At 38.4% G+C, this 23888-nt stretch overlaps 3 protein-coding genes across 5 annotated transcripts; 2 read left to right on the top strand and 1 right to left on the bottom strand.

Moving 5' to 3' along the window:
• The first annotated feature begins 2973 nt into the window (after nucleotides 1-2973).
• Nucleotides 2974-9214, top strand: LOC103943164 (protein STICHEL-like 3). 2 transcript variants are annotated; one of them, XM_009353393.3, is made up of 7 exons: nucleotides 2974-3198; nucleotides 3442-5975; nucleotides 6465-6684; nucleotides 6990-7508; nucleotides 8022-8496; nucleotides 8614-8677; nucleotides 8935-9214. In XM_009353393.3, the coding sequence occupies exons 2-7, from the start codon at nucleotides 3900-3902 to the stop codon at nucleotides 9031-9033; spliced, it is 3453 nt and encodes a 1150-aa protein (XP_009351668.2). In that variant the 5' UTR covers nucleotides 2974-3198; nucleotides 3442-3899; the 3' UTR covers nucleotides 9034-9214. The 2 variants fall into 2 exon arrangements, with proteins under 2 accessions (XP_009351668.2, XP_048438234.1); XM_048582277.1 differs by having other exon boundaries at nucleotides 2974-5975.
• Nucleotides 9215-13143: 3929 nt separating this feature from the next.
• On the top strand, nucleotides 13144-16002 carry LOC103943181 (U-box domain-containing protein 17-like). The gene is given in 3 exon segments (XM_009353405.3): nucleotides 13144-15185; nucleotides 15188-15381; nucleotides 15383-16002. Coding segments are annotated over 3 exon segments (2151 nt in total). The 5' UTR covers nucleotides 13144-13615; the 3' UTR covers nucleotides 15770-16002.
• Nucleotides 16003-19618: 3616 nt separating this feature from the next.
• On the bottom strand, nucleotides 19619-22300 carry LOC103943188. 2 transcript variants are annotated; one of them, XM_009353426.3, is made up of 5 exons: nucleotides 22176-22300; nucleotides 21803-21991; nucleotides 20976-21595; nucleotides 20273-20788; nucleotides 19619-20095 (listed from the first exon to the last, which is right to left on the bottom strand). In XM_009353426.3, the coding sequence occupies exons 2-5, from the start codon at nucleotides 21933-21935 to the stop codon at nucleotides 19967-19969; spliced, it is 1398 nt and encodes a 465-aa protein (XP_009351701.2). In that variant the 5' UTR covers nucleotides 21936-21991; nucleotides 22176-22300; the 3' UTR covers nucleotides 19619-19966. The 2 variants fall into 2 exon arrangements, with proteins under 2 accessions (XP_009351701.2, XP_009351694.2); XM_009353419.3 differs by having other exon boundaries at nucleotides 21803-22293.
• Between the last annotated feature and the right edge of the window lie 1588 nt (nucleotides 22301-23888).

The raw sequence follows: 23888 nt of genomic DNA, 5'->3' as shown, positions 1-23888 counted from the left end.
GCACCCAAGATTATAAGTTCCATTTACCCGTCTCATTATCACTTGTATAAAAATCAATACCTATTATGACATGAAAACATGTATAATGCATTTACTCTTTTCATGTATACAATCTTTTTTTTTTTTTTTTTTTTTCATTTGCAGCACTAACAAAACAAGCATATGGTCCCCTCCCCAACCATTATATAATCTCAGTGACCACTTTAGTAGGATGGGGACTTGGATTTTGTTCATAAGAACTTCACAGCCCTGGGGCCTACCTCTTGTATGCTGACTGGGTAATATTATGGGTCTCTGGGTTTTGCTTGCTGCAAACCAACATGTGTTTTGATGAGTACTTCTGTGCATTGTAAATTCTTGGCCTGTACTCCTGCTCAACATCAAGTTTTATATAAGGATACTGCTAGGGGGATTAAATTTGTAGCAAAATTTTGTAAACTAAATGACATAGAAGTTGATAATTGAATTATTACTTAAGCGTTGATAAACGTGCTCATTCTTATTGATGACATATTATTTAGTTTGCATATTTTGTCTACAAATTTAGTCTTCGTAGCATTATTTTTAATACAATTATTAAAATCCTGCTAACAATATTTTGATTTTATTTTCTGTGCTTTTATACATTAAACTAAAAATCAACAAAGAACAAGAAACAAAAAAGAAACACATTTGAATTATGTTTGTACCAAAGGAAAATCTGTCTTCAACGGACAGGATTCGTCAAACATCCCACACTAAGCCGTCATGAGCTTCATGAGGCATCGCCTACTCCATCCACTATTTGGTCAGCTCCTCCATCAATCGCGACGGAGCATGGTCCGTCCAAGGAATACGGGCAGCTATGGGAGGTGGTAGTCCAGGCAGCTTTGGAAGGATTATATATCATAGACGTTTGGATAGAATCAACTTGCAAGAAGGAAGTTGTGGTTGGGGTCTTTGAGTAGCAGACGACCAACTTCCCTGGTTTTCATTCTTTCTTCGAGACGGCTTACCATGTCCTCCGTCTGATATGATCAGTGGGTCTGATCTAAGTGCCGCTTTGGCTATTGAATGAATTGTCTTTGAATCGACTCGCGTTAATTATCTGGCTGTAGAAATAATATTCTTGGTTTTGTAGTCCCGTAATGTTTAATGAAGTCAAAGCTTTGCCACTTAGTATTACGGTTTAGTGATATTCCTTTTCATTTGTAAGTGTGAGGTTTTAGGTTGGATTATCGTCAAAGATGAATTTAAACCACATTATTACTAGCTTATTATTAAACTTATCCCGCTCTTTCACCATTTTAATGTAAATAAATGAAGTCAAAGCTTCATCAGGAGCCTAATACAGTATTACAATCTGTCCACTGCAAATTACAGTTTGTCTTGCATTAAAAGATTCCCTGGAATAACAAAGTGGCAGAGAATCCTATATAATTTGTTGAAAAAAAAGAAAGAATCGTATATAATTTACCCTTATAAAAATAGAAATAAATGGAATAAAAATTCTGTCAGGCTATTGTTAACAGATTATTGCCGTTATCCTTAACAGAAGCCAGCATTCTACTTGTTAAGAATCAGAGACATCAGCCTCATCATTCATGATTTGAATCTTCAGACATCACCCTCTCATCATTCATGATTTGAACGGTGCACGTGACGTCGACATTGATAGTTTCTTTTTATATAAGCCCCTCCGGCAACTATCACAACTACTATCCCATAGCCAAGCTAATTAAGCATCTCTGACCAATATTAGTAACAAAATTTGCTTCACGAAAAATATGTCTAAACTTCACGTCATGAATCCGACAAGCGATCTTTTGGATGCTCTTGATAATGGTATCGAGATAGTTGGTCACTTGCTATGACAAGTTCTTCTATAAAAGTTTTTTTTTTTTTTTTTTAAATATAGCGTTGAGTTACTTTTCTTTTTCTTATGATTTTATGTGACTACATGAGAATTTTTTGGATCTTCGATAACTAGATCACATGACTGTTTAGCATATGGCACAAACTAAAGAGTATGTGGGATTGAAAAACATGAAAGATGGAATGTCTTGTGTCTCTGGCCAGACAACCATGTGATCCAATATCATTTAGATTTTAGAATTTTTGCCGCTCATGACATCACACATTTTGCCTATTGGAACGTAGGGATTGTGGCTGTGTCACAATATCACAAAGGAGTTAATTGACCAACCGCAAAATTATTAATTAAATTAATCATAGTGCATCTCCAAGCGATAAATCAGGGTTTATTTCAAAATTAAATAACGTATCATTCCACTATGGTGAGTCTACTTGATTGTAATTACGTGTAGGATAAATTTCTCCATAACCTTTTCAAGTCCGGAAGAAGTGGATAACCGCAGCTTGCCAAATTTACCATATGATCGATTTTAAATGTCTTGTGATTGTTATATTTAGATAGTTTTGTTAACGTCAAATCACTTAATTAAGTATGAGAAAGTCATTAAGAAATGTAGAAAATTAAATATTTCATTAATGTGACTTAAAATCCCCTTAAATTAGGTTCAATAATTGGAAGCCAAATTGAGAACACTAACACATACGCATATGATGTAATAAATTATTTTTTATTTTTTGTTTTTTTAGGTTCAATAATTGGAAGCCAAATTGAGAACAGTAACACATACGCATATGATATAATAAATTATTGATTGGTAGATAAAATGGTAAGTTTTTGCACTCAAATTTACAATGTCAACTTTGAATCATTCAAATTTTAAGGTAAATACCAATTTAAGGTCTCTGCAATTTTCAACGGAACCGAGTTTTTAAAATATTTATAAAAAAAAAAGAATATAAAAAGGACATTTAAGGAATAAAAAGTTTGGTCTGCACTCTGCATGCTCAAACAAACGGATTCACCGCTTTATTTGCGATGTGTTCTCTGTTTGCAGAGGTGTCTCTCTGTGTCTGTCTGTAACAGATCTCACCAATCTCTCTTTCTCTCTACACTCTCAGATTCTCTCTCTCTACTCTCACTCTCACTCTCTCTCTCTCTTGTTTTTCTCACTACCCTCTTGCTGCTGAACTCTCTCTCTCTCTCTCTCTCTCTAATCATTTCTCTCAGTCTAAAGGTGGTTGTTTTGAAGGGGAAGAGGCCTCGTGAAGTTCATGTGAAGCTCGGTGGGAGATCTGGGTGGGGGACTTAATGTGCAAACGGGTCACTGGCTTTTCTGATTTCAGGTGATTGGAGTGCTTCCTTCTTTCCCTTTCATCTTTTCCCTTCCTTTTTTTTTTTTTTCATCTTTCATGTTCTTTCTATCTCAGCCTTATGTTAATTCTCTCCCGTTTTCCCCAAAAAAGTTAGCCTCTTTAGGGTTTCAGAGCAACAGCCATGGTGCTTTGATTGCTTCTGAGCTTTCTGAAAATGGGTTTCTTTTAGTTGTAAGTTTTGGGTTTTTGTTTAATTGATGCATTGAATTTCAGCTGTGTTTTTTGGTGGCTGTCTCTGCTTCTTTGGGGTTCCATTTGGGTGAAATGCTTTCAAGATTATGTCTTTAATGCTGTTTTGATGAGCTGAGGGGATTACTGTGTCGTTCTTCTCGTTGTTGCTGTTGGGTTCATTGCCTTTCAGTGAGAAATTATGTGTTTTGAGGGGTTTGTTGTGTGTGGAGCGGATGGCGGAGGGATCATTAGAGATGGTGTCGTTTAATTTGAAATCGAATGTTGTTGTCTTGTTGGAGGATCTTTGATTGCTTGAGTTTTGGTGGCTTTGCCGAACGACTAGTGGGGGGATAGCATTGGTGGTCATTGAGGGAATTTTGTTGCTTTTATGCTGCCATTGTTCCGGAGATTCAGGTGTTATTAAGTAATCATGCGAACGTGTTTGTTTGTTTCATTAGTTCAAAAGAGATTCTGCCATCGGACACGTTGACGGTCTGATCATGACCAGGGCTGTTCGCAATAGGATACTCAAGGATGCGAATGGTGATACTAGTGATCATCTGCGCAACCACATTCATTTGACAAATTGCATTCACTTGAAGAACCATATGCACAAGCAAAGCCCCATATTGGCTGACAGGTCACTTATGAGGGACCTTGTCGTCCTTCAGAGGTCGCGATCTCTCAGGGACCCTTCTGCCAGTCCGCCCTCATGGCATTCGCCTTCCATTCTTGATATGCTTTCCAGAAGAGGTGAAAATGATGCCTTGGTGCGTGAGGGGAGAAGGTCAGTAGGAAGTGAGTATCGAAGGGATGCCAGGAGGCTATCAACAGGTTCTCCACCTTTGGCAAGTTTAGCGACACCAAAAGTTGCTCAACGTGGGGCTAATGGGGGAAATGATGGTGTGGCCGGAACCAGTGAACATGGAAGCAAGAGTGGAGTTAGGGATGGTAGGAAAATTAGGAGAGAAGAATCTAGTCAGAAGAGTAAAAGGAGTGAAAGTTTGGGTGGCAATGAGGAGCCTCCGCCAGACCAGAATGGTAACGATTTGACTCATGATGCTCTTTCTGGGAATTCAGAATCCAAAAGTAGAAAAAGTAAACAAAAGGGAAAGCACACCCAAGGTGCTCGAATGAAGACTCTCTCAGAGCAATTGAATGATGTTAGGATGGATACCGATGATGTAGCGTCCTCTAATATCCACCTGCCTGGAAGACGGTCCCGGCAGGGAAGAATCTCTGAGGAACCGGAGGTCAGCGCCCGGGGCTATGGCAGTGGACTAAGTAGGGTAAAAAGGCGGAGATTACGAGGTGGAAGAAGAAGCCGTGCTTCTGTAGCGTCCAGAGACTTTGGACCTCAGCATGGTTTATCTGTAGCTTCTAATTCTATAGCTCAAGGGTCAGCTCACCGAAAGTATCACATGGAACAGGGAGCGGATGAGTATGGTGAGCAAAATGTCACAAGGGCTCCTAGAAACGGGTGTGGGATTCCCTGGAATTGGTCGAGAATCCATCATAGAGGTAAAACATTCCTTGACATTGCTGGACGGAGCATTTCTTGTGGTTTATCTGATTCAAGGTTTAAGAAGGGTGGTCTGGCTGCCCATGGTAGAGATATTTCTGACATGCCCATGGCAACTGATAACTCGAGCGTTTCTACTAAATCTGAATCTGAGGCACTTCCCTTACTAGTTGAAGCATCTGGATCACAGGCAAGCTCTGACAATGCTGGTTGGGTACATGACTATTCTGGTGAACTTGGTATTTATGCTGATAATTTATTCAAGCATGACGTCGGTTCCGACTATGCTTCTGAAGCTAGATCTGGTGATCAACGCAAATTGAGGGGACACCGCCGTCGTAGGCACCAAAATCTGACGCAAAAATACATGCCGAGAACCTTTAGAGATCTTGTGGGGCAGAATTTGGTGGCACAAGCTCTTTCAAATGCTGTCATGAAAAAGAAAGTTGGGTTGCTATACGTGTTCTATGGTCCTCATGGCACAGGGAAAACATCATGTGCTCGCATATTTTCTAGAGCTCTAAATTGCCAGTCTGTGGATCATCCCAAGCCTTGTGGCTTTTGCAACTCTTGCATCGCACATGATATGGGCAAGAGTAGAAATATAAAGGAAGTTGGGCCTGTTAGTAACTTCGACTTCGATAGTATTATGGATCTACTTGACAATATGAGTATTTCCCAACTGCCATCACAGTACAGAGTGTTTATCTTTGATGATTGTGATACATTGTCCCCTGAGTGCTGCAGTGCCTTATCGAAGGTCATTGATCGAGCACCCAGACATGTGGTTTTTGTCCTTGTCTGTTCAAGTCTTGATGTTTTGCCTCACATAATCATATCCAGGTGTCAAAAGTTCTTTTTCCCTAAGCTAAGGGATGCAGATATTATTTACAGTTTGCAATGGATAGCAGCCAAAGAAGATCTAGAAATTGACAATGATGCACTGAAACTTATTTCGTCAACATCAGATGGTTCATTGAGGGATGCTGAGATGACTCTAGAGCAACTGAGTTTACTTGGCCAGAGAATCTCAGTTCCTCTTGTTCAGGAACTGGTAAGTTCTTCGCTGTTCTTTACTGATCCACCAGAATGAGAATTGCTAATGGTTTTCCCGTGTATATATATATTGCCTTGAAAAATGATGATGATTAAAAATAATGAGGATCCCTATTTCCTCTCTTTCTGTTTCAAGCTGTTTATTTATCTCTGTGATTTCTTGAAATGGGACGTTTTAAATTTTCTTCTTTTAAATTGTTAGCTTGCAATCGGTGCAGCTAACGTATCCATTTGCGATATAAATATTAAGTTACTGTATTTTCTGCACCTCCTTGCCTAATGTTTTTTTTTTTTAATTACAGTTTCTCTTAACAAATTCCTTTTGGATTCCTTCCTATTTTTTCTTTGTGTTTGGCGTTACAAATATTATACTATTTGCATATAAAGATATCGGAATGCTTTGAAACCAGCATGGTCTTGTAAGACAATTATCTTTGCTCTTGTTACTTTAGATGAACTACCTGAAGATTTTGACTTTGTTTTGCAGGTTGGGCTTATATCTGATGAGAAATTGATAGATCTTCTTGATTTATCATTATCTGCAGACACAGTTAATACTGTGAAGAATTTGAGAATGATAATGGAAACTGGAGTTGAGCCATTAGCTTTGATGTCACAACTTGCAACGGTAATTACAGATATACTTGCTGGCAGCTATGATTATAGAAAAGAAAGGCGTAGAAGGAAGTTCTTTCGGAACCAACCATGTGAGTCCAAAAGTTTACTAGAGAAATCGAATAGTCCATTTTTTTCAATAATAATTTCAATTTTCATATTCGGTTCCAAATATATACTTATCATAGAATCATTTATGTTCTCTTCGGTGTTCACCATAGAATATTTAGCATGCTTGAACTACTCTTGGTTGCGTGTAATGCCCTAATGGAAACCTCCTTAAGTAGACATTGAAAACCCTTGTCGTTTGAAATTCAATGGTTGATTCCTGTAAACTCATATCCTTTTTTGTGTTAACATTTTTCAGTAAACTAAAAAACAAATTAATTGGTTGCAGTATCAAAAGAAGACATGGAGAAGTTGCGTCAAGCTTTGAAAACTTTATCTGAGGCCGAGAAACAATTGAGGATGTCAAATGACAAGTTAACATGGCTAACCGCTGCACTTCTCCAACTTGCTCCTGATCAACAGTATATGTTGCCTAGTTCTTCTGGAGGCACAAGTTTCCATCAGAGTCCGTTGGCCTTAAATAATGTGAGCGGAAGGGATGCGGTCAGGAGAGATAGTGAACAAGATGAGATGCCAAATTATGAGAAAGGCTTGCCGGCAAATGCTCGAAATTCTGGAAAAGGTATGAGTTTAGATAGAAAACGTCATGCTGGGATGGGTATGGCTTCTCAGCAGATGGCTACAAGCTCCGCTGAAATAACCAGGGTAAATGGGAGGCAAATCCATGGCAAAAGCCACAAAGGAATTGAAGAAATTTGGTTGGAGGTGCTTGAGAAAATTCCGTTTATTCGCGTAAAAGAATTTTTGTATCAAGAAGGGAAGCTGACCTCAGTTAGTTTCGGTGCAGGTAAGCAATAACTGCTCTTTTATGAATGCCCTTTACGGTCCATTTAATCCTTATAAACATGTGCATACACACATTTATCCTTCCGCGAAATATGTCAATCGTCTATGCAATTACTGGTAGCGGTGGTTTGTAGGTTTTGAAAATATATTTGGGGAAAATAGTTGTTTGTAGGGTTTTTGGATTATGATCCTGAGACATGGATGCAAAGTTGACTTAATTACATGACATTTTACATTTCATAAACTTGCTAAGAACTCTCAATTTGCTCCGTTTCACAATGAGATAATCATACGCTTCTCGTTCAAATTTTTCATCCTTGTTTTATTACGTTATATTCAATTCATGTTTCAAGAAATCTGAAAGTGAATTGGCTTGTAGTTAATGTATAACATTTCAGATTTGTATGCCTAAAATAAGCCCCTTATTCTGCCACATGCTAAATTTGATCATAACTATTCAAATCAAATATCAACACAGCATTATTTCCTTTAACATGTTTCCTTTCTTTTGCAGCTCCCACTGCGCAGTTGATGTTCTCCTCGCATATGACCAAATCTACCGCAGAGAAGTTCAGAGCACAGATTTTGCAGGCATTTGAGATTGTTCTAGGGTCTCCCCTGACAATTGAGATTAGATGTGAATCAAAAAGAAATAGTAAAGAATGGGCCCAGATGCCTATTATTATACCAGCTTCAAAGGATGGTTCATCCCAGATTAGAGATGAAAATACGTTCAGCACCCGTGAAGTGGGGACGAGTGAAATTGTTGAAGTAGCTGCTTCTCCTAGGGAAAGCAAAGGTAGTGGTCAAATGCATAACCCAAAGAAATCAACCATGGCGATAATTCCAGAAAAACAACAAAGCCAGAGTCAAAGCATTGTTAGGAGCAAGGTGTCCCTTGCACATGTACTTCAGCACTCAGAGTTGCAGCGTGGATGGTCACAACGTAAAGCAGTTTCTATTGCTGAAAAGCTCGAACAAGATAATTTGTAAGTAATGCAATTCTGTCTACTTCATCTTTTCGTTTCAAAAAACTTGTATTTCATATCTTATGTTCTTGATTAGTTGTTTTATATGAAATGGCACTGATTCTTTCTAAATCACAGGAGACTGGAATCTCGATCGAGAAGTTTGCTTTGCTGGAAAGCATCTAGAGTAACTCGTCGAAGGGTAAGTCCTTTGAATCTCATTATCCTTTCTTGTAATGAAATTCCTGAGCAGTCTGACGTGCCTTGCGACATAATATGCAGGCCCCGGCCGTACTCCTCATTTTTAAACCTATGTTTACTCCTCATGCCATAGTACTTAGATATACAATTTCTAACTGAACGCTACTTGTATAACGCTCGGGTCTGTCGTTGCATCCTTGTTAATTGTCACTGGCGGTCAATTTGAAGATGAAACTTACGGATGTATTTCACATGCAGCTTTCGCGGTTGAAGATAAGGGCACGAAGACCGCATTCATTGCTGAAGCTCGTGTCCTGCGGAAAGTGTCTCTCTTCAAGGTCTCCAAGGGCAGTATAAGAGAGACAGGTTTTGGCTATAGCTTTAAAGGTTTTGTACAACCTCATCTGTTATTTCTTGTATTTAGCCAATTTCATTCAGTTTACTAGCTCAATTTATATCCTTTTACATTGAATAAAAATGATATTTCATGAAAAGATGGTAGGGGAAAAAAGTTTTAACTTCTGCAAGTTTCGGTTTACTTTTAACTTTTACTTCTCTTTCTACAGCTATAACCATTATTTCTTTTTACGCAAGCGATACGGGAGGAGGGTTGAGTTAAAACATTGGTACATGGGTGAACGCTTCTGACCAACTGATATTCACTTTAAACAAACATGAAACTTGATTAAATTAAGTTAATTACCTACTTTTTGTTAACCACGATTTCGAAAAATGCCAAAAAGTTGAGGGCCATTTCTAAGAATATCATCTTCAACCGATCTGACCAAGGGGCTATAGGATCGAAAATAATCCAAAATGACAAGAAAATCGTCTTCAACCGAGGGCTAGGCCAAAGGGCTTGTGGGCCTCACTGGGACAAAACCAGCCAATCAAGCCAGCAGGCTGGGCATCTCTAGCTAGCACACTTTTTTTTTTTTTTTTTTTTTTAAATTTATAATTTTTTTCCTACACCATTTCTCACATACTTTTCATAATTTCATACTATCTTACTTCATTTCTAATAATCTTCCTATGTCCGAAAATCTTATTTTAATATGGTAGTTTAATTTAATTAACTATATTAATTCAATTAAAATAATAAATTATATTTTGCTTGTGGCCCTTTGGCCGTCTCAGTTGGAGATGGTTTTTTTATCACATGGTTATGTTTGGCCTATAGCTCATTGGCCATTTCGGTTATAGATGGTATGAAATATGATCTAACATTGTTCATTAAAATATAATTTCTTGGAGGATTATAGGGCCAAAGAGAGCCCTTTGATGTTCCTTCGTTTGAAAATTATCTTAATTGTTTTAATTGAACCCTACTTTACTCCCAAAGCAATATGAAGAGGAAGAGGTGGTGTGTATTTTGTAGTATTTGTCAAAGGTTCTGGTATGAATCCATGGATTCTCAAGTCGAAGTCGTTTTGTTTGGCATCTCTCTCTCTCTCTCTCTCTCTCTCTCTCTCTCTCTCTCTCTCTCTCTTAAACTAATAGTCAAATGTTGACCTAATTGTCGTTTGGTCAAATAATGGGCATTATTATCTTTCAGTCAGTCACACTTTCAAACTCCATGGTCGGTTTCTTTGAAATTGGAAGGGAAAAGAGATGCCCAACAAAGGAACTCTCTCAATCTTTTTGCTTTTCAGGAATAAAACCCAAACCCTTTTCTTCCGTCCTTTTTTGGCTTTTCGTTTTTGTTGCTTCCTACGGAAATTATAGTTGTAAATTCGCTTCATTCCTACCACGCGTTTTCTATCATTTCAATACAATGATATTCTAAATAATTTTTAAATCGAACTTTAAATTTTATAGAATGTACATATAGTTTAACTAACCAGCCTAACTCATGACATATTGTAGTCATCTTTCTTTTTCTTTCCTCAAAGTGTGACTAAAATTTTACGTAATAAGGACAATCATTGGGTGGCATATGCAAAACATGTGATTTGATTTATTTATATATATCACAATAAAGGCAGAAGTTTAGGGGAACCCAATGCCTTCCTGCTTGCTTTACGTGGTGAAATTCAATTCGTCTTAGGAGAATAGATAGGATTAAGGGTGGTTTGTTTGTCATTACTAACGTTCATTAGCTAGACTAGACTATTTCTTAGTGTAGTTCAGTATTTGTTACCTACAAAAATTAAGTTTAATGAAACTAGAGAGGACCCGTTTCGACTGATACCCTCGCTAAGAGGTCTTGCAAGACCCCCCAAATTGAAGAGCGCAAAGACCATCGGAACCAATTGCCAAAACGCGTTATCTTGGATCGATTGACTGTGCTCTTCCTTCTGCGAATCCTTAGGTCAGTTTCTTCTCCTTTCCGTCTCTGTTTTCTTGGATCAATTGGCCGATCTATCATGTTTAGGGTTTGATTGGGCAGGATTCTTTGTCGGCTTCTTCAGTTGCGATTGAACTTACTCTTCTTTTCATATTAGTATTCAACTAGAGTCTAGAGTGACGGGGTAATTTATGTTGAAGTTTAACCGTCAAACTCACGTGAAAATTGTATACTTTTTTAGCAGTGAGAGTTAACAATAACGTTCTTATAATATTAATAAATGCATACAAGTATCATGAATCAAACGATAATACCATGCGATGATATTGTGAAGTTATTGTTTCGTTCCAATTGTTATTCTTAAAATAATTATGTAATGATTCAATTTTTGAAACTCAGTCTATATTTGCAAAATACTTGTATTTCAGTTAGTTAACATTATTCATACTTGCGTTTGAAGTTTCAAGTTTGACGTTTCCTACTCGAGTATTATTTGTATATTTTTAAAAGGAAAAATAATTTAATACCTACATTATTGGATAAGTTATTAGGGGTTGGTTTTAGAATGGTCGAAATTATTAAATATGCCACAAAATTATAGTTGAAATCCCAATTCAAAGCTCCAACATTTTGAACCAAAATGAAAACGAAAAGCATGGAACATATGTTTGAGTTTTATTATTAGATTTTCTAAATCCTCCAAAGATATTCATCCATTGTTTAGATAATACCACCAACTAAGGGTGGCAATTTAATTGTGTTTGTGTATGTTATGTCAACTTACACTTTTATTTAATTTTGGTTTCTGTTTTGTTCGATTTATTTAATTTGATAATTATAAATAAATAGGAATTTGTGATAACCTAAAACACAGGCTCTTTAAGGTCCAGTTAATAATATTAATATTAATGTTGTCCAAATAGAAAAAATTTCAATATGTTTAGAACACTAGATGATATATTGCATGTCATTACATAAGTTAAAAAAAGTTTCATAACGTTTCTCAATTTACATAATAACATTTGATGTATCACTACATGTGTAGACACTTTGAAAAATCTCTCGTACAAAGCCTCCACAGCTTTATTTAGTCAACCCTTGAATCATCAAAATCAGAAGCCAATGCTTGCTTAGTTTACACCCACCTTTACTTTGAGCAAAGCAATCAGGCAAATACTATTTCTTTTTGCTCCTCCTCCTTCGTAATATGTGCTTTTTGGCTACCGAAGAATCAACTTTCCTGTGACCTAGACTTGTGGAGTGTACATCACTCATCATATTGCATGACAAATGAGAAAAAAAAAAAAAATATATATATATTTGCAACCAACATTTTACGTCCAAAAATTATTCTTTTTTGATCATTTGAACGAGATATTCAATTGCGTCAAGATAACTGGTTTAAAACTTACGACTTTGGATTTGACATATTTAGACAGTGTACATGCTGCAAAGGCAAATCTACGTGCACTTGGAAGAACACCTAAGAACCACATAAACAGTTGGGTGATGTGATGTGATAGGGGAATTTAGGGTGATAGCAAAAACTGTGGGCTTAAACTATGGCAGTTCGAAGGAAGGGATTCCCAAAAGTGGCAACCAAAGTGAATGACAAATTAACTTTCACGTAAATTTCCAGATCAATAACATAGCAGGATTACTTTTGGAAAACACGTAGAAATCACTTCCTTGTTCTACATCTCAGGAGAATGACGTTTATGTATTACTACCGTAATATTTTGTGTCAACAATACAATCCAATAACGTAGTTTTTGGAATCCTACGGTCTAAGAAAATTGTTGTCAACTCTCGTTTGTCTTATTCAACGTTAGAAGAAAAAAACTATTTATTCAACCTTTGTTGTTATACCTTCTTCTTTGTCACTACTCATTATATTGATTGAACAAAGGATAAATATATTTTCTTACGATAATGTTATTCAAACACTCTTTTTTACGTTACATATATTCTTGTTAAGTTTTGTTCGTTGAACTTCTTCATTCTATTTAATTTAATGGCTAAAATTTAAAAATAATGTATGAGATATTAAATAAGTATGTAAATAACATCATTTTTTTTCTTTAAATCGTAATAAATTCTTACGAGAACGAAAGATGATATTAATGGCACGAAAAATAAATAACGGGAAAAATATACATGTGAGATAGACATTCATCTCCCACCTTCCCCGTTAATGGTGGATGACTTCATAAGGATCCAAAGTCCAAAGGCGTAATTAAAGTGGAAGAAAATGCGTGTCCTTTTTAGTCACGGAAAGCAGCTGCAGCGGCAAGAAGACGAGGAAATGGGGACATTGGGAAGCTGCCGCTGCCACAGCATTGAACGCTGCACAGCAACCTCTACAAATTATTAACTCGTATATTTTCAATTCAATCGAATCCTCTCTCTCCTCTGCCTTTCTCTCTCTCTCTCTCTGTCTCACTCTCTCGCTTCTCGGTCAAAACCTCTACTTCACCGAGTGATCCGAGTCGGCCGAGTCCGCTTTCGCAACGCGGAATCGTCACCCACCATTAAAACAACTTCCCTATTCATTTCCTTTGAAGATTCAAAAACCCACCAATCAAAGCGAGAGGCTTTGGATTCCTTGGGAAATTTTGACTGTGCCCAGTTGCTTGTTTCTTCTAAAGTTTCATGGCTTCGGCGGCGATATTCTCATCGATGCGGAGGCGGAGGTCACCTTCTCTGGAGGCATTTTTAGCTCCGGTTGACCTTTCCGACGTCGCCCTTGTACAAACCCTTGTCTCCGTCGCTGCCGACATAGTTTCCTCCTTCTCAGACAAGTTCTTATCCATCCAGCGGCGGAATTCGAGGTCCCTGGTGCGGAAAGTTGAGATCTTTCTCGTGCTCTTGGAGTATCTGAGGGACTCCGACGCTGCCCTGCCGTGTACGGCGGTCATCTGCCTGAAAGAGCTATACTTGCTGTTGTACAGATCCAAAATACTCCTCGATTACTGCGCCCAATCGAGTAAGTTGTGGCTTTTGCTTCAGAACCATCCAATTTCCGGCCATTTTCACGATATGAATCAGGAAATTTCGACCCTTTTGGATGTTTTTCCGATGGAGGACGTCGGATTGGGGGAGGACGTGAGGGAGCAGATTGAGCTCCTGCAGCTACAGGCCAGGAGAGCGAGGCTGTTCATCGACGAAGGAGACGAGGGGCTGAGGGTTCAGTTCTTTTTGTTTCTTGACGAATTCGAGAAGGGCCGGGTTCCTGACTCGGCCGATTTGTGGTTGTTTTTGGTTGAAAGATTGGGGATTCGAGACGCCAAGAGTTGCAGGCACGAAATCGAGTTCTTGGAGGAGCAGATTGTGAACCACGAAGGTGACGTTGAGCCCACCGTTTCGGTGCTCAATGGGTTTGTGGCCTTCACTCGGTATTGCAGGTTTTTGCTTTTCGGTTTCGCAGAAGACGAGGTTGAATCGGGGATTGGGAACAATCAGAGGAAGCCTCGAAGAGGGTTGATTACTCAGGAGATTGGGGAGACTTTTATAACGATTCCGAAGGACTTTTGCTGCCCTATATCATTGGATTTGATGAGGGAGCCGGTGATCATTTCGACAGGACAGACGTATGATCGGAGTTCGATTTCGAGGTGGTTGGAAGAAGGGCATTGTACTTGCCCAAAAACAGGACAAATGCTGCCCAGCACTCGCCTTGTTCCGAATCGGGCTTTGAGGAATTTGATCATGCAGTGGTGCACTGCTTATGGAATTCCGTATGACCCTCCAGAGTCTGCAGATGCATCAGCAAACAGCTTTGCGGCTGCTTCTCCCTCCAAGGCTGCACTTGCAGCCAATAAAGCGACGGCAGGGCTTCTAATCCAACGGCTGGAGGATGGGTCACCATGTGCACAAACTATAGCTGCTCGCGAACTTCGATTGCTGGCAAAAACAGGAAGAGAAAACCGTGCTTTCATTGCGGAAGCTGGGGCAATTCCCCATCTTTGTAAGTTACTCTTGTCTCCAAACTCTGTTGCCCAAGAGAATTCTGTAACTGCAATGCTCAACTTATCGATATATGAAAAAAACAAAAGCCGAATTGTTGACGAAGAAGGGTGTTTGGGGTCCATTGTTAATGTTCTGAGGTTTGGGCACACGACTGAGGCGAGGGAGAATGCTGCAGCAACTTTATTTAGTCTCTCTGCAGTTCATGACTATAAGAAGAGAATAGCAGACGAGGAAGGGGGAATCGAAGCTTTGGCAGGATTGTTGAGAGAGGTACCCCAAGAGGAAAGAAGGACGCCGTGACAGCTTTGTTTAACCTGTCGACTCACACTGAAAATTGCATGAGAATGATAGAGGCTGGGGCTGTTACAGCGCTTCTAAGCGCATTGGGAAACGAAGGGGTTGCTGAGGAAGCAGCTGGTGCATTGGCATTGATTGTCAGGCAGCCTATTCGCGGCTAAAGCGGTGGCAAAAGAGGACATTGCAGTGGCAGGTTTGATAGGGATGATGCGTTGCGGGACTCCAAGGGGTAAAGAAAATGCAGTTGCAGCTTTGCTCGAGCTGTGTCGATGCGGTGGAGCTGCTGCAACTGAGAGGGTAGTTAAGGCACCAGCTTTGGCGGGGTTACTGCAGATGTTGCTTTTTACCGGTACAAAGCGGGCAAGAAGAAAGGCAGCTTCTCTTGCTAGAGTGTTCCAAAGGTGTGAGAATGCTGCAGCAATGCATTTTGGTGGTCTCGGCGTGGGATATGCACTTGCAGGTAACTCGACTGCAAATAGGGATTCGAGTTTTGTAGGTGATGTGTCAGTGCCGATGTCCATTTCCGTGCCTGTTTTATAGTGGTAACATCCCCCCCCCCCCGATTCGTAGTATTCCTTGCTCATATATATTTTCATTTTTGTTGAACATATTTACACATTCTTTCATTGACATTGGAGGTCATAAAGAAGTCTAGTGCAAGATTCGTATACATTGTAATGTCCAGTGATTTGGAAAACGAAACCAGAAACTGTTCAGAAAAATTGCAAGACCGTTACAAATTGATAAACTGTATTTTCAGGGGATGTTTCTCATTTTTTTTCCTTCGTAAAATATGCTTCTGATGCAGAAATTTAGATTGCTTTCGATGTTCTGTACTGAAGAATACTCTGTGTGGCATGATTCTTGGAAATCTTATGAACTAGCATAATAAAAACTGAGTCTACATTCAGTTTAAGCGCTCACCGACAATAAAAAACGCTTCTGATTGTGTTTGTTCCTTGCAAAAACTTAAAAAGTGCTAAATAGTGATAGTAGCGTTTTTATGTCACATGCGTTTTCTGTTACTCTAAAGATTTAGAGCTCGTTTGGAAGTGTTTATAAAATAGCTAAAGACGCTTTTGATGAAAGTGTTTTGGAAACTAATTCTTAGTAAAATGCAAGTAAATTCTAAAATGCACTTAAAGTGCTTCTTGCAGAAAGTGCTTTTGGAACCCAATTTTTTTTCCTCCAAAAATACTTTTAATCATTTTAAAACCATTTTCAAACTTGCCTTTGTATTTTAGAAGAGCTAGAAACCTATACTCGTTAAAAAGTCTGAAGAATTTACTTTTATGAAAGAGTGTAAAGGAAGGGAATGAAGACATTTTCTGGAGACTAGAAATAGTGGTTAGTTGTGAGTGATGTAATATTGGACATAATTTTCTTCTTTTGACCAAATGCCAAGTTTGGTGAGGTGACCCAACCTGTTTCATCCACGCCCTAGGATTCTTATCAGCCAAGCATTAGTCGGACGGTCGAGTCACGTCACTACTCTGTTACTCTCTTTATTATTTCGGGATAGCCATTTTGTCAATCAGAGGCGTGTGGCTATCGACATTCACGATTACTCAAATTCGATTCGACTGTCGAAAGTTAAACGGGAACACCAAAATCGCTATAATCTTATCGCTTTCATTGAGTTGATTGGAGAACCTTGGGTGAGAAAAAGCTTGGAAGTTGTCATTGGCTTCTTTTTATTAACCTATCTTATAAGAGAATATGCTATGATGGGCGTTAGGCAACCACTAAAGTCTGTTGGAAAATTCCACTTGGAAGCAGAATCTTGTTTGCAATCGAGAGCTTTTGTAATGGCAACTGTGTGTGGTGGAGGAGGAAACATGCCTTTCACTAACCCAATCCCATCTACTTATTACTATCAGATTGAAAGGAGGGGAACGTACTCAAAGTTGATGCACCAAAAGGCTCCATTTATTTAAATTATATTTGGAGACTGATATCAAAGACATGTTTTTTGGTTAGAGAAGAAGGTATTAACATGGCTGCTTGATTAGGTCAATTCTTACACCGAGTCAAATTCAACAAGATCAAAATATAAAGAATTTTATATTTTTGTGAAAAGTACTTACAAATGACGTGGTAAGACATCTCTCGTAGTAAAGCTTAAAATCCTAAGCCTCTATTTATTCATCATACTAGCTTGCTTCACATACCAACTAAGGTTATGATCTCTCTTGAACGGCTCAAATTTTTGGTCCACGGGCTCCGGAGTTGGAGGAGAGAATCTCGAGTCATATATTTGAAGCCAAATCACAGCAGTTGGAGTAGTAATGATGGTTTCTAATGATAATAGCACACCATCCATATTGGTTACAGCTTATAACCCATTTTCTTGGTCCTCTTTCTTGACCTAAATAAATAACTAATAAAAAACGATGGGCTATGTTTTAAGGGAGTTGCTCAACTTGAACTTTCTTGGGTCCCAAATAAAGATTTCAAAGATCAACTCATTGTTTAGTAGTGGTGTTTTAGTGTGCCAAAAATTCAGTTCGATACATAAAGTCTCATAACACAAATAGTTGAATGCTTGAAAAGAAATTTTAACCGCTTAGTATATCAGCCATGTTTCCAGCACACTGAAAAATTTCTCCTTAGTTAGAGTCACTCTTTATCTCCCAATCACATTTTTTGGGTCAATATCTATAAATTACATTATGGCAAATATAAAATGTAGTTGGATAAAACCCTAAAAAATTCATTACATTGTAGATGTGGGTTCGGTTAATTGACCGGGATAGTACTCACTCTGTTATATTCAAGTTTGATTTCTTTATGTATACTTCATATTAGAGTAATGTTTATGCACACGTTAAACTGTGATTTGCCTGCATGAAAAACGCAGCATTCTATTTGCCATTTGGTAATAGCAATAGGAATATCACTTTGTGTGCTTGTTCTCCATCCTTTGGCAATGCCTAGGTGGAAGACAATGTGCACATGGGGGGAGGGGTTCTCTTCTTCACCTTCAAACACGGCAGCCCTCATGGCACGCGTCTCTGGTTTTGTTCAATTTGTTCATAACTTGGACTGCCTGGACTGCAAGAAAAGTCTTGAACTTTTAGTACAAATTTAATACGTTGCCTTCAAGGCAGAAGTCTTGGATTCTGTTGGAGAAAGAATTGTAGTTTCAGTCTGTTGAGTCATAAATTCTTAACGTTGTAGTTGGGATTAGTGCATCTTTTTTTTATATATAATTAGGTTATTTTAAGATGGTTGAACCTTAATTCCTCATTGATTAATGTCTGTCTTTGTAGCCGGCCATTGGAAGAAGATGGTTGGGTGTAAAAATGAGGCATATATAATATTACATGGTTGAAACTTCAATGTTGAACCTTCAGCCCAGCCAAAGTAATCAATCTAGAGATCCATCACAGTAGGAACAAGACAGACAGAAGAAGGTGTGACCATACGTAATACCGTCACGTTGAGTTATTAATTCAAGTGTTATAATTGTATATGTGATCGACGAGTTTGTACTTTATAGTATTTAGTTATTAAATAAAATCCATGTTATAACATAAATAAATTGTAACATAACGTGACTATGTGATGGTCATACCAAATAAAGAGATTTATAATGCTTCGAGTAGTGTTTGACCATTCCAAAAATCAAAGTCTTGGCAATACAATAACAATTCTACGGCAGGAAACAACAATTCTAGACGAGAATAGTGTTGTAGTAGTCTTGGTCTTAGGCTTTACAAAGGTATTCTTGTTTTAATACTAGCAGCTTTAAAAATGAGAACTTGTGTATCAGAAAATTCATTGACATGGTCCTAACTAGGAGAAAAACTTACATGCAATCGAGTGATGAGATATTTGTAGTGTAGTCACGTAATGAGAATTGTAGGAAGTAGGAACAGATGCCCTATCACAAGTTAGTATCCTGACCATCAACATGGTCAGACATTGTCACAAGGAGTGTGACCCGTGCATTGAGATTGTTCTTAAGTGAGGTCGAATGGTACATGAATACATAGTTTGTTCACTTGTAATGGTGCAAACCGACGATTTTCTCCCAAATTAGGAGAAGACCTTATGAGTGGCAAGCAGGCCGGTATATGGCAATGAGTACAGTCGGTCTGCTCTTTTGTGATCAAGTACAAGGAATCCCGCTTTGTGATCGAGAAGATAAGAGTAACGCAGAGTTAGGTGAGACAAAACACAAAGAGTCGTAAGAGATGAGTCAAAACTTGCATGTAGGGTTTTCGAAATTTCATGTCTTTTCATATTTTTTTCTGCTTCCTTTGGATTCCTATTATAACCTAAGGTTTTAAATATACTAACTGCATCACCACATGACAAAAGTCCAACTAAAAATTGAATGGAGTGGATCAGAATGAACCATAAAATGTAATTTGAAGCCCATTTGGCATGTTATAGACTGGAAGTTGTTCATTTTTCAAGCAAAACATGGATGCTTCATTTCACATTTCTTAGATTGCCATGAGCAACAAACTTGGACTGAGCTCATTTCATTTTAATTTCCTTACTGGAAAAAAAAAAAATGAAGCTACTAATCACCTCAGCCTTTAGCATTTTTCCAAAAAAATAATTAAACATCAAAACTGGAGGTCCGAGGATTTCGAAATTTCCAAAATTGATTGGAATTTTTTTTTTTTTTTTTTTTTTGACAAGGTAGCCTATGTGCCGAAAAAGTCCGTTGGATTCAAGCTTAAGCTATAGCTGGTGTCTGCTCAGGCTTCCAAAAATATGCGTTCATTGCTTAGGGACAAGGATGTCAAAGTCGCTGACAGTCCACTCAGCAACTTGATCTGGATCCTTGAAAATTTCAGTCCCCAAATCTATAGACATCCATTGCCTTCTAGCTGGCGGAGTTCCTGGATCCTGCAAATATCACCAACTTAACTTAGCAACAATTGTATGTCACAAATGTGGAACATGGTGCAAATATCGACATTATATTAATACAAAATATGTCCTTTAACAAAGAACGGACGTCCTGCACAAAGAATTCTACATGTAGAATTTTTTAAAAATTCACAAGGGTTAACATTATCAAACCTGGTAAAAATGAAGTGATTGTGACAACCTCCCAACATCGAGCTCCCATGTTCTTGGATCCCCAATCCAACCCTCCCCTTGCTTTGTAGGGTATCCGTACTCACCCCAAACCGGGTGTGGCAAGATCTGCATTATCTCCTGAGGTTGAGGATTACTATACGGATCACATAAACTAAAAGGAGGCTCGAGATACTCCGCATTCCCCGGCGAGCAGTACAAGTGGTAGGCGGCATAAGGGAAGCGGGCGGTGTCATTGCGATGAATCCGTGTGCCGTTAGGGAATGTGTGGTAAGGCGGGCACACATTGAGGTTGTTTGGTTGGCACCATGAAGTTATGTTAGGGTTTATGATCATTTCACTGTATCTAGTAACATCTGAAGTCACATCGCCATCACAAGGCTTCCCACTGTTCTTCCAACAACTCCCAATGTCCATGAGATAAAATTGACTGCTAGGACCCCCACCTTTGATCACATTTAAAATGAACCTCACTTTAAAATTTGGCGATTCTGGAATCTGCATTGCAATCGAAAATGTGGATTGTGGAGTGAGATGGGTATCTTCATTCCCAAGAAATGTTTTGCTTGCAAGAAAAAGCTTTCGGAAGGAAAAAAGTACGCTTTTCTTAAGGATGCCACAAAGATTGACTAGTAGGAACGTTTTCTTAGGTAAAGCTCATGAATATATGAAAAGGGTTACTCACAATTTTGGACATCCCTCTTGTAGGGTAATGGTATCCACCAGAAAGTCCATGGGTGGCGTCCGATCTGAAGTAAAGCATCAGCCAAGGATACTTTGCTGAAGTCCTCAAGACATGATGGAAAACCCAACTCCCCTCTCCAAGTTTCTTTTCCCAAGTGACAGAATGGTAAGAAATGTTTCCAACCATCCCTCTGCTCAAATCTGCATCCTTATCCCACGACCCGTAAAACCTTCCCTTTAGAGTCAAATTAGGCACCTTCAAATTGGTGTAGTCATGATAAATAGAAGGCTGGTTCATGCATCCATGTCCGAAGCAAGGAAAACCGCTTCCTTCGGGTTTAAAGGGTCCAACTTTGTGACCATTTTTGGGGCATTTGGCTGCATAAGTGTCCATGTTGCCGCTCTTGAGCATGATCATCCAAAAGTGCCATGGATTTGGGGTGTCTTCAACTTGGCATTTAGAACCCAAATAAAGCTCCTTATCCACCGCGTAAAGATCTACGTTGAACTGAGCCTTTTGCCGCAGACCAAGAAGAGGCTCTCCCATTTTCAACTTGTTGTCTCGCTCTGTGACTCTGTGGACTAATGCGTACGGCATCTTGTTGCAAGAGCATGATTCCCCTGTCACATATAAAAATTCATACAAAAGAAACAAATTTTAAAGAATAATTCATGCTAAAATCAGCATTTTCATTGGTGGTATTATACTTCCCACCCCATTCAGGATCGAGGGTGGATGCTTGCATCCTGTAACCTTCGCTGAGGAGTTAATCTTGCATAATCTTCTATTTATTAAATATAAATAAATATGAAGAGTGTTAAACATACCTTCTGGCTGCGGAGAAGCTTGGTATATGTCAAAGCAATCAGCAGCTCTTGGGCTGCCAGTTAGAGGTTCTTCTCCAACCTCATTGCACTGATTCCACGACTCGATCGCCAACCGGAGATTGTCCCGTCTCATTCCCGAATCGCCCACCGCCGATACATACTCATTCTTCGCCGTCACGGACAAAAACCCTTCACAGAAAACCAGAACAAGAAGAAGAAGAAAACAAAATGGGATTCTTCTGTGAGCCATTTGATAAAAAATTGAGATATGAATGTTTATTTGCTGTACATTTTATATACCAAAAAGCTACTACTAAAGGGTTGATGAAATTGGATGATTTGGAGAGTTCTTAGTGTGATTAGAGGGAATTACTTTGTGATCAAGATTTTAGATTTGCAGCTTGCATGGATCATACTCATTCTTGTTAATAAATGCTTTGTCTAGTTTGGCTGACTACTAAAAACTTTAGGAGGTTTAGTAGTACTATGCGGCACTCATTCTCATAAAAAAAAACTCTACTTTTATATCATCTGTGTGACGTTGATAATATGGATTGGATAATGCTGGAAACCAAGTTTTCAGACTAAATTTGTAAATTACATGATATGTCATCAGTAGGAAATAAGCACGTCAATTAACACTAAGTAATGATTCAATCGTCAACAACCAACCATATCATATGCTTTATAAATTTTGGTTTAAATAGATGATCTCCCTAGCATTACTTATACGGGATTCAATATGTAGGCGCTTAAATTTTAAAATTTATATGGGATCCCCTAGCATTACTCATACGGGATTTAAAATTTAAAAAAAAAAAAAAAAGTAATGCTAGGGAAATAAATTATGTAGGAGCTTTTGGACCATTTTTAAAAAATAAAAAAGGAAACTCTGGTTTAAGCAAGGACTAGAGAATTAGGCGAGTAGAACTACACATCAAACACAATTAATCATGCATTCATACTACTACTGCAGCCTACCCTGTCCTCTGTCCTCATATTCCATACCCACGAAAATTTATACCAAAACACATCACTCGTGAAAGAAGTTCTTATAAAAGCATTAAATTTTTTTTTTCGTCTCATCCGACTCTACGCTAATTTTGCCCGATTTAAAAACTACCACAATCAGAAAGTCCTAGGCAAAAATTTGTTTGGAAAAATGAGATGTATCCATCTGCCAGACCGCGACATGATCAATTTTGTTAATTAAGAAAAGGCAGAGTTTTTCTTTGTTAGATTATCGTCAGTAGTGACCAGTTTGGTGCACATTCTCCTTCATACCAGAAAACCTACTTTCCCAACCGACACAAACAAACAAATCCACTCTCCTCATTGTCTTTGGAAAGTTTTTGGGATGTAACTCTTCTACTAATTTATTTGAACTGACTAACTACCCTCTTAAATTTCATTTAACTAAAATTTGGAGCTAACTACTAACTTATGACCAAGTAATGTTCAAGTCCATTTCCACTTATCCTTTTTAAGGTTGGTTATAAATTAGTCAAGGGACCAACTTCACAGACTGTGTGCTGTTGTTTTGAAACGACAGACAATTAAATCATTCGGGTTTTATTTTCCACGTCAAACGTGAGACTTACACGCAACCAAGATGTTAAGGTGGCAGTGTTTCAAATTTATTATGTGTTGTCATGTGTTTGAATTTTCTCACGTAGCGTGACGTGATTGATTTAAGATATTGTCACATTGGCGTTCCCGTTATATATTGATTCATCTCTGGAAACAAGTAGGACAACCTTGGATTGGACCAGTTTAAGATGGGGAAATCTATACGTTTTACCAGCTTTAACCTTTAGCTATCAGATGTTGGTGCAAATATAAGTAATACAAGTTACTTGATGAGCAAGATTTTGAGAGGTGGAGGAAGAACACCATCCAGTTAGGAGGGTCAGATAATCATTGGGCCACACATGGGATGGGACTATAACTTGTGAGCCACCCAACCAGAAACCTAGATCACATACCTTTCTTCATACACAAGCGTCTTACAACACATAATTAAAAATTTAAAACAAAATTAACTGACTAGAAAACACATAATTGCAACTTTTAAGTTTCCAAATTA

This window comes from the organism of the source record quoted next, unplaced genomic scaffold (genome assembly GCF_019419815.1).
Source record: "Pyrus x bretschneideri cultivar Hongxiangsu unplaced genomic scaffold, Pyrus_bretschneideri_v1 Contig19, whole genome shotgun sequence".
Classification (NCBI taxonomy): domain Eukaryota; kingdom Viridiplantae; phylum Streptophyta; class Magnoliopsida; order Rosales; family Rosaceae; genus Pyrus; species Pyrus x bretschneideri.
The sequence above is the reverse complement of the archived record's forward strand: the minus strand, read 5'-3'. Positions and strand labels throughout refer to the sequence as shown.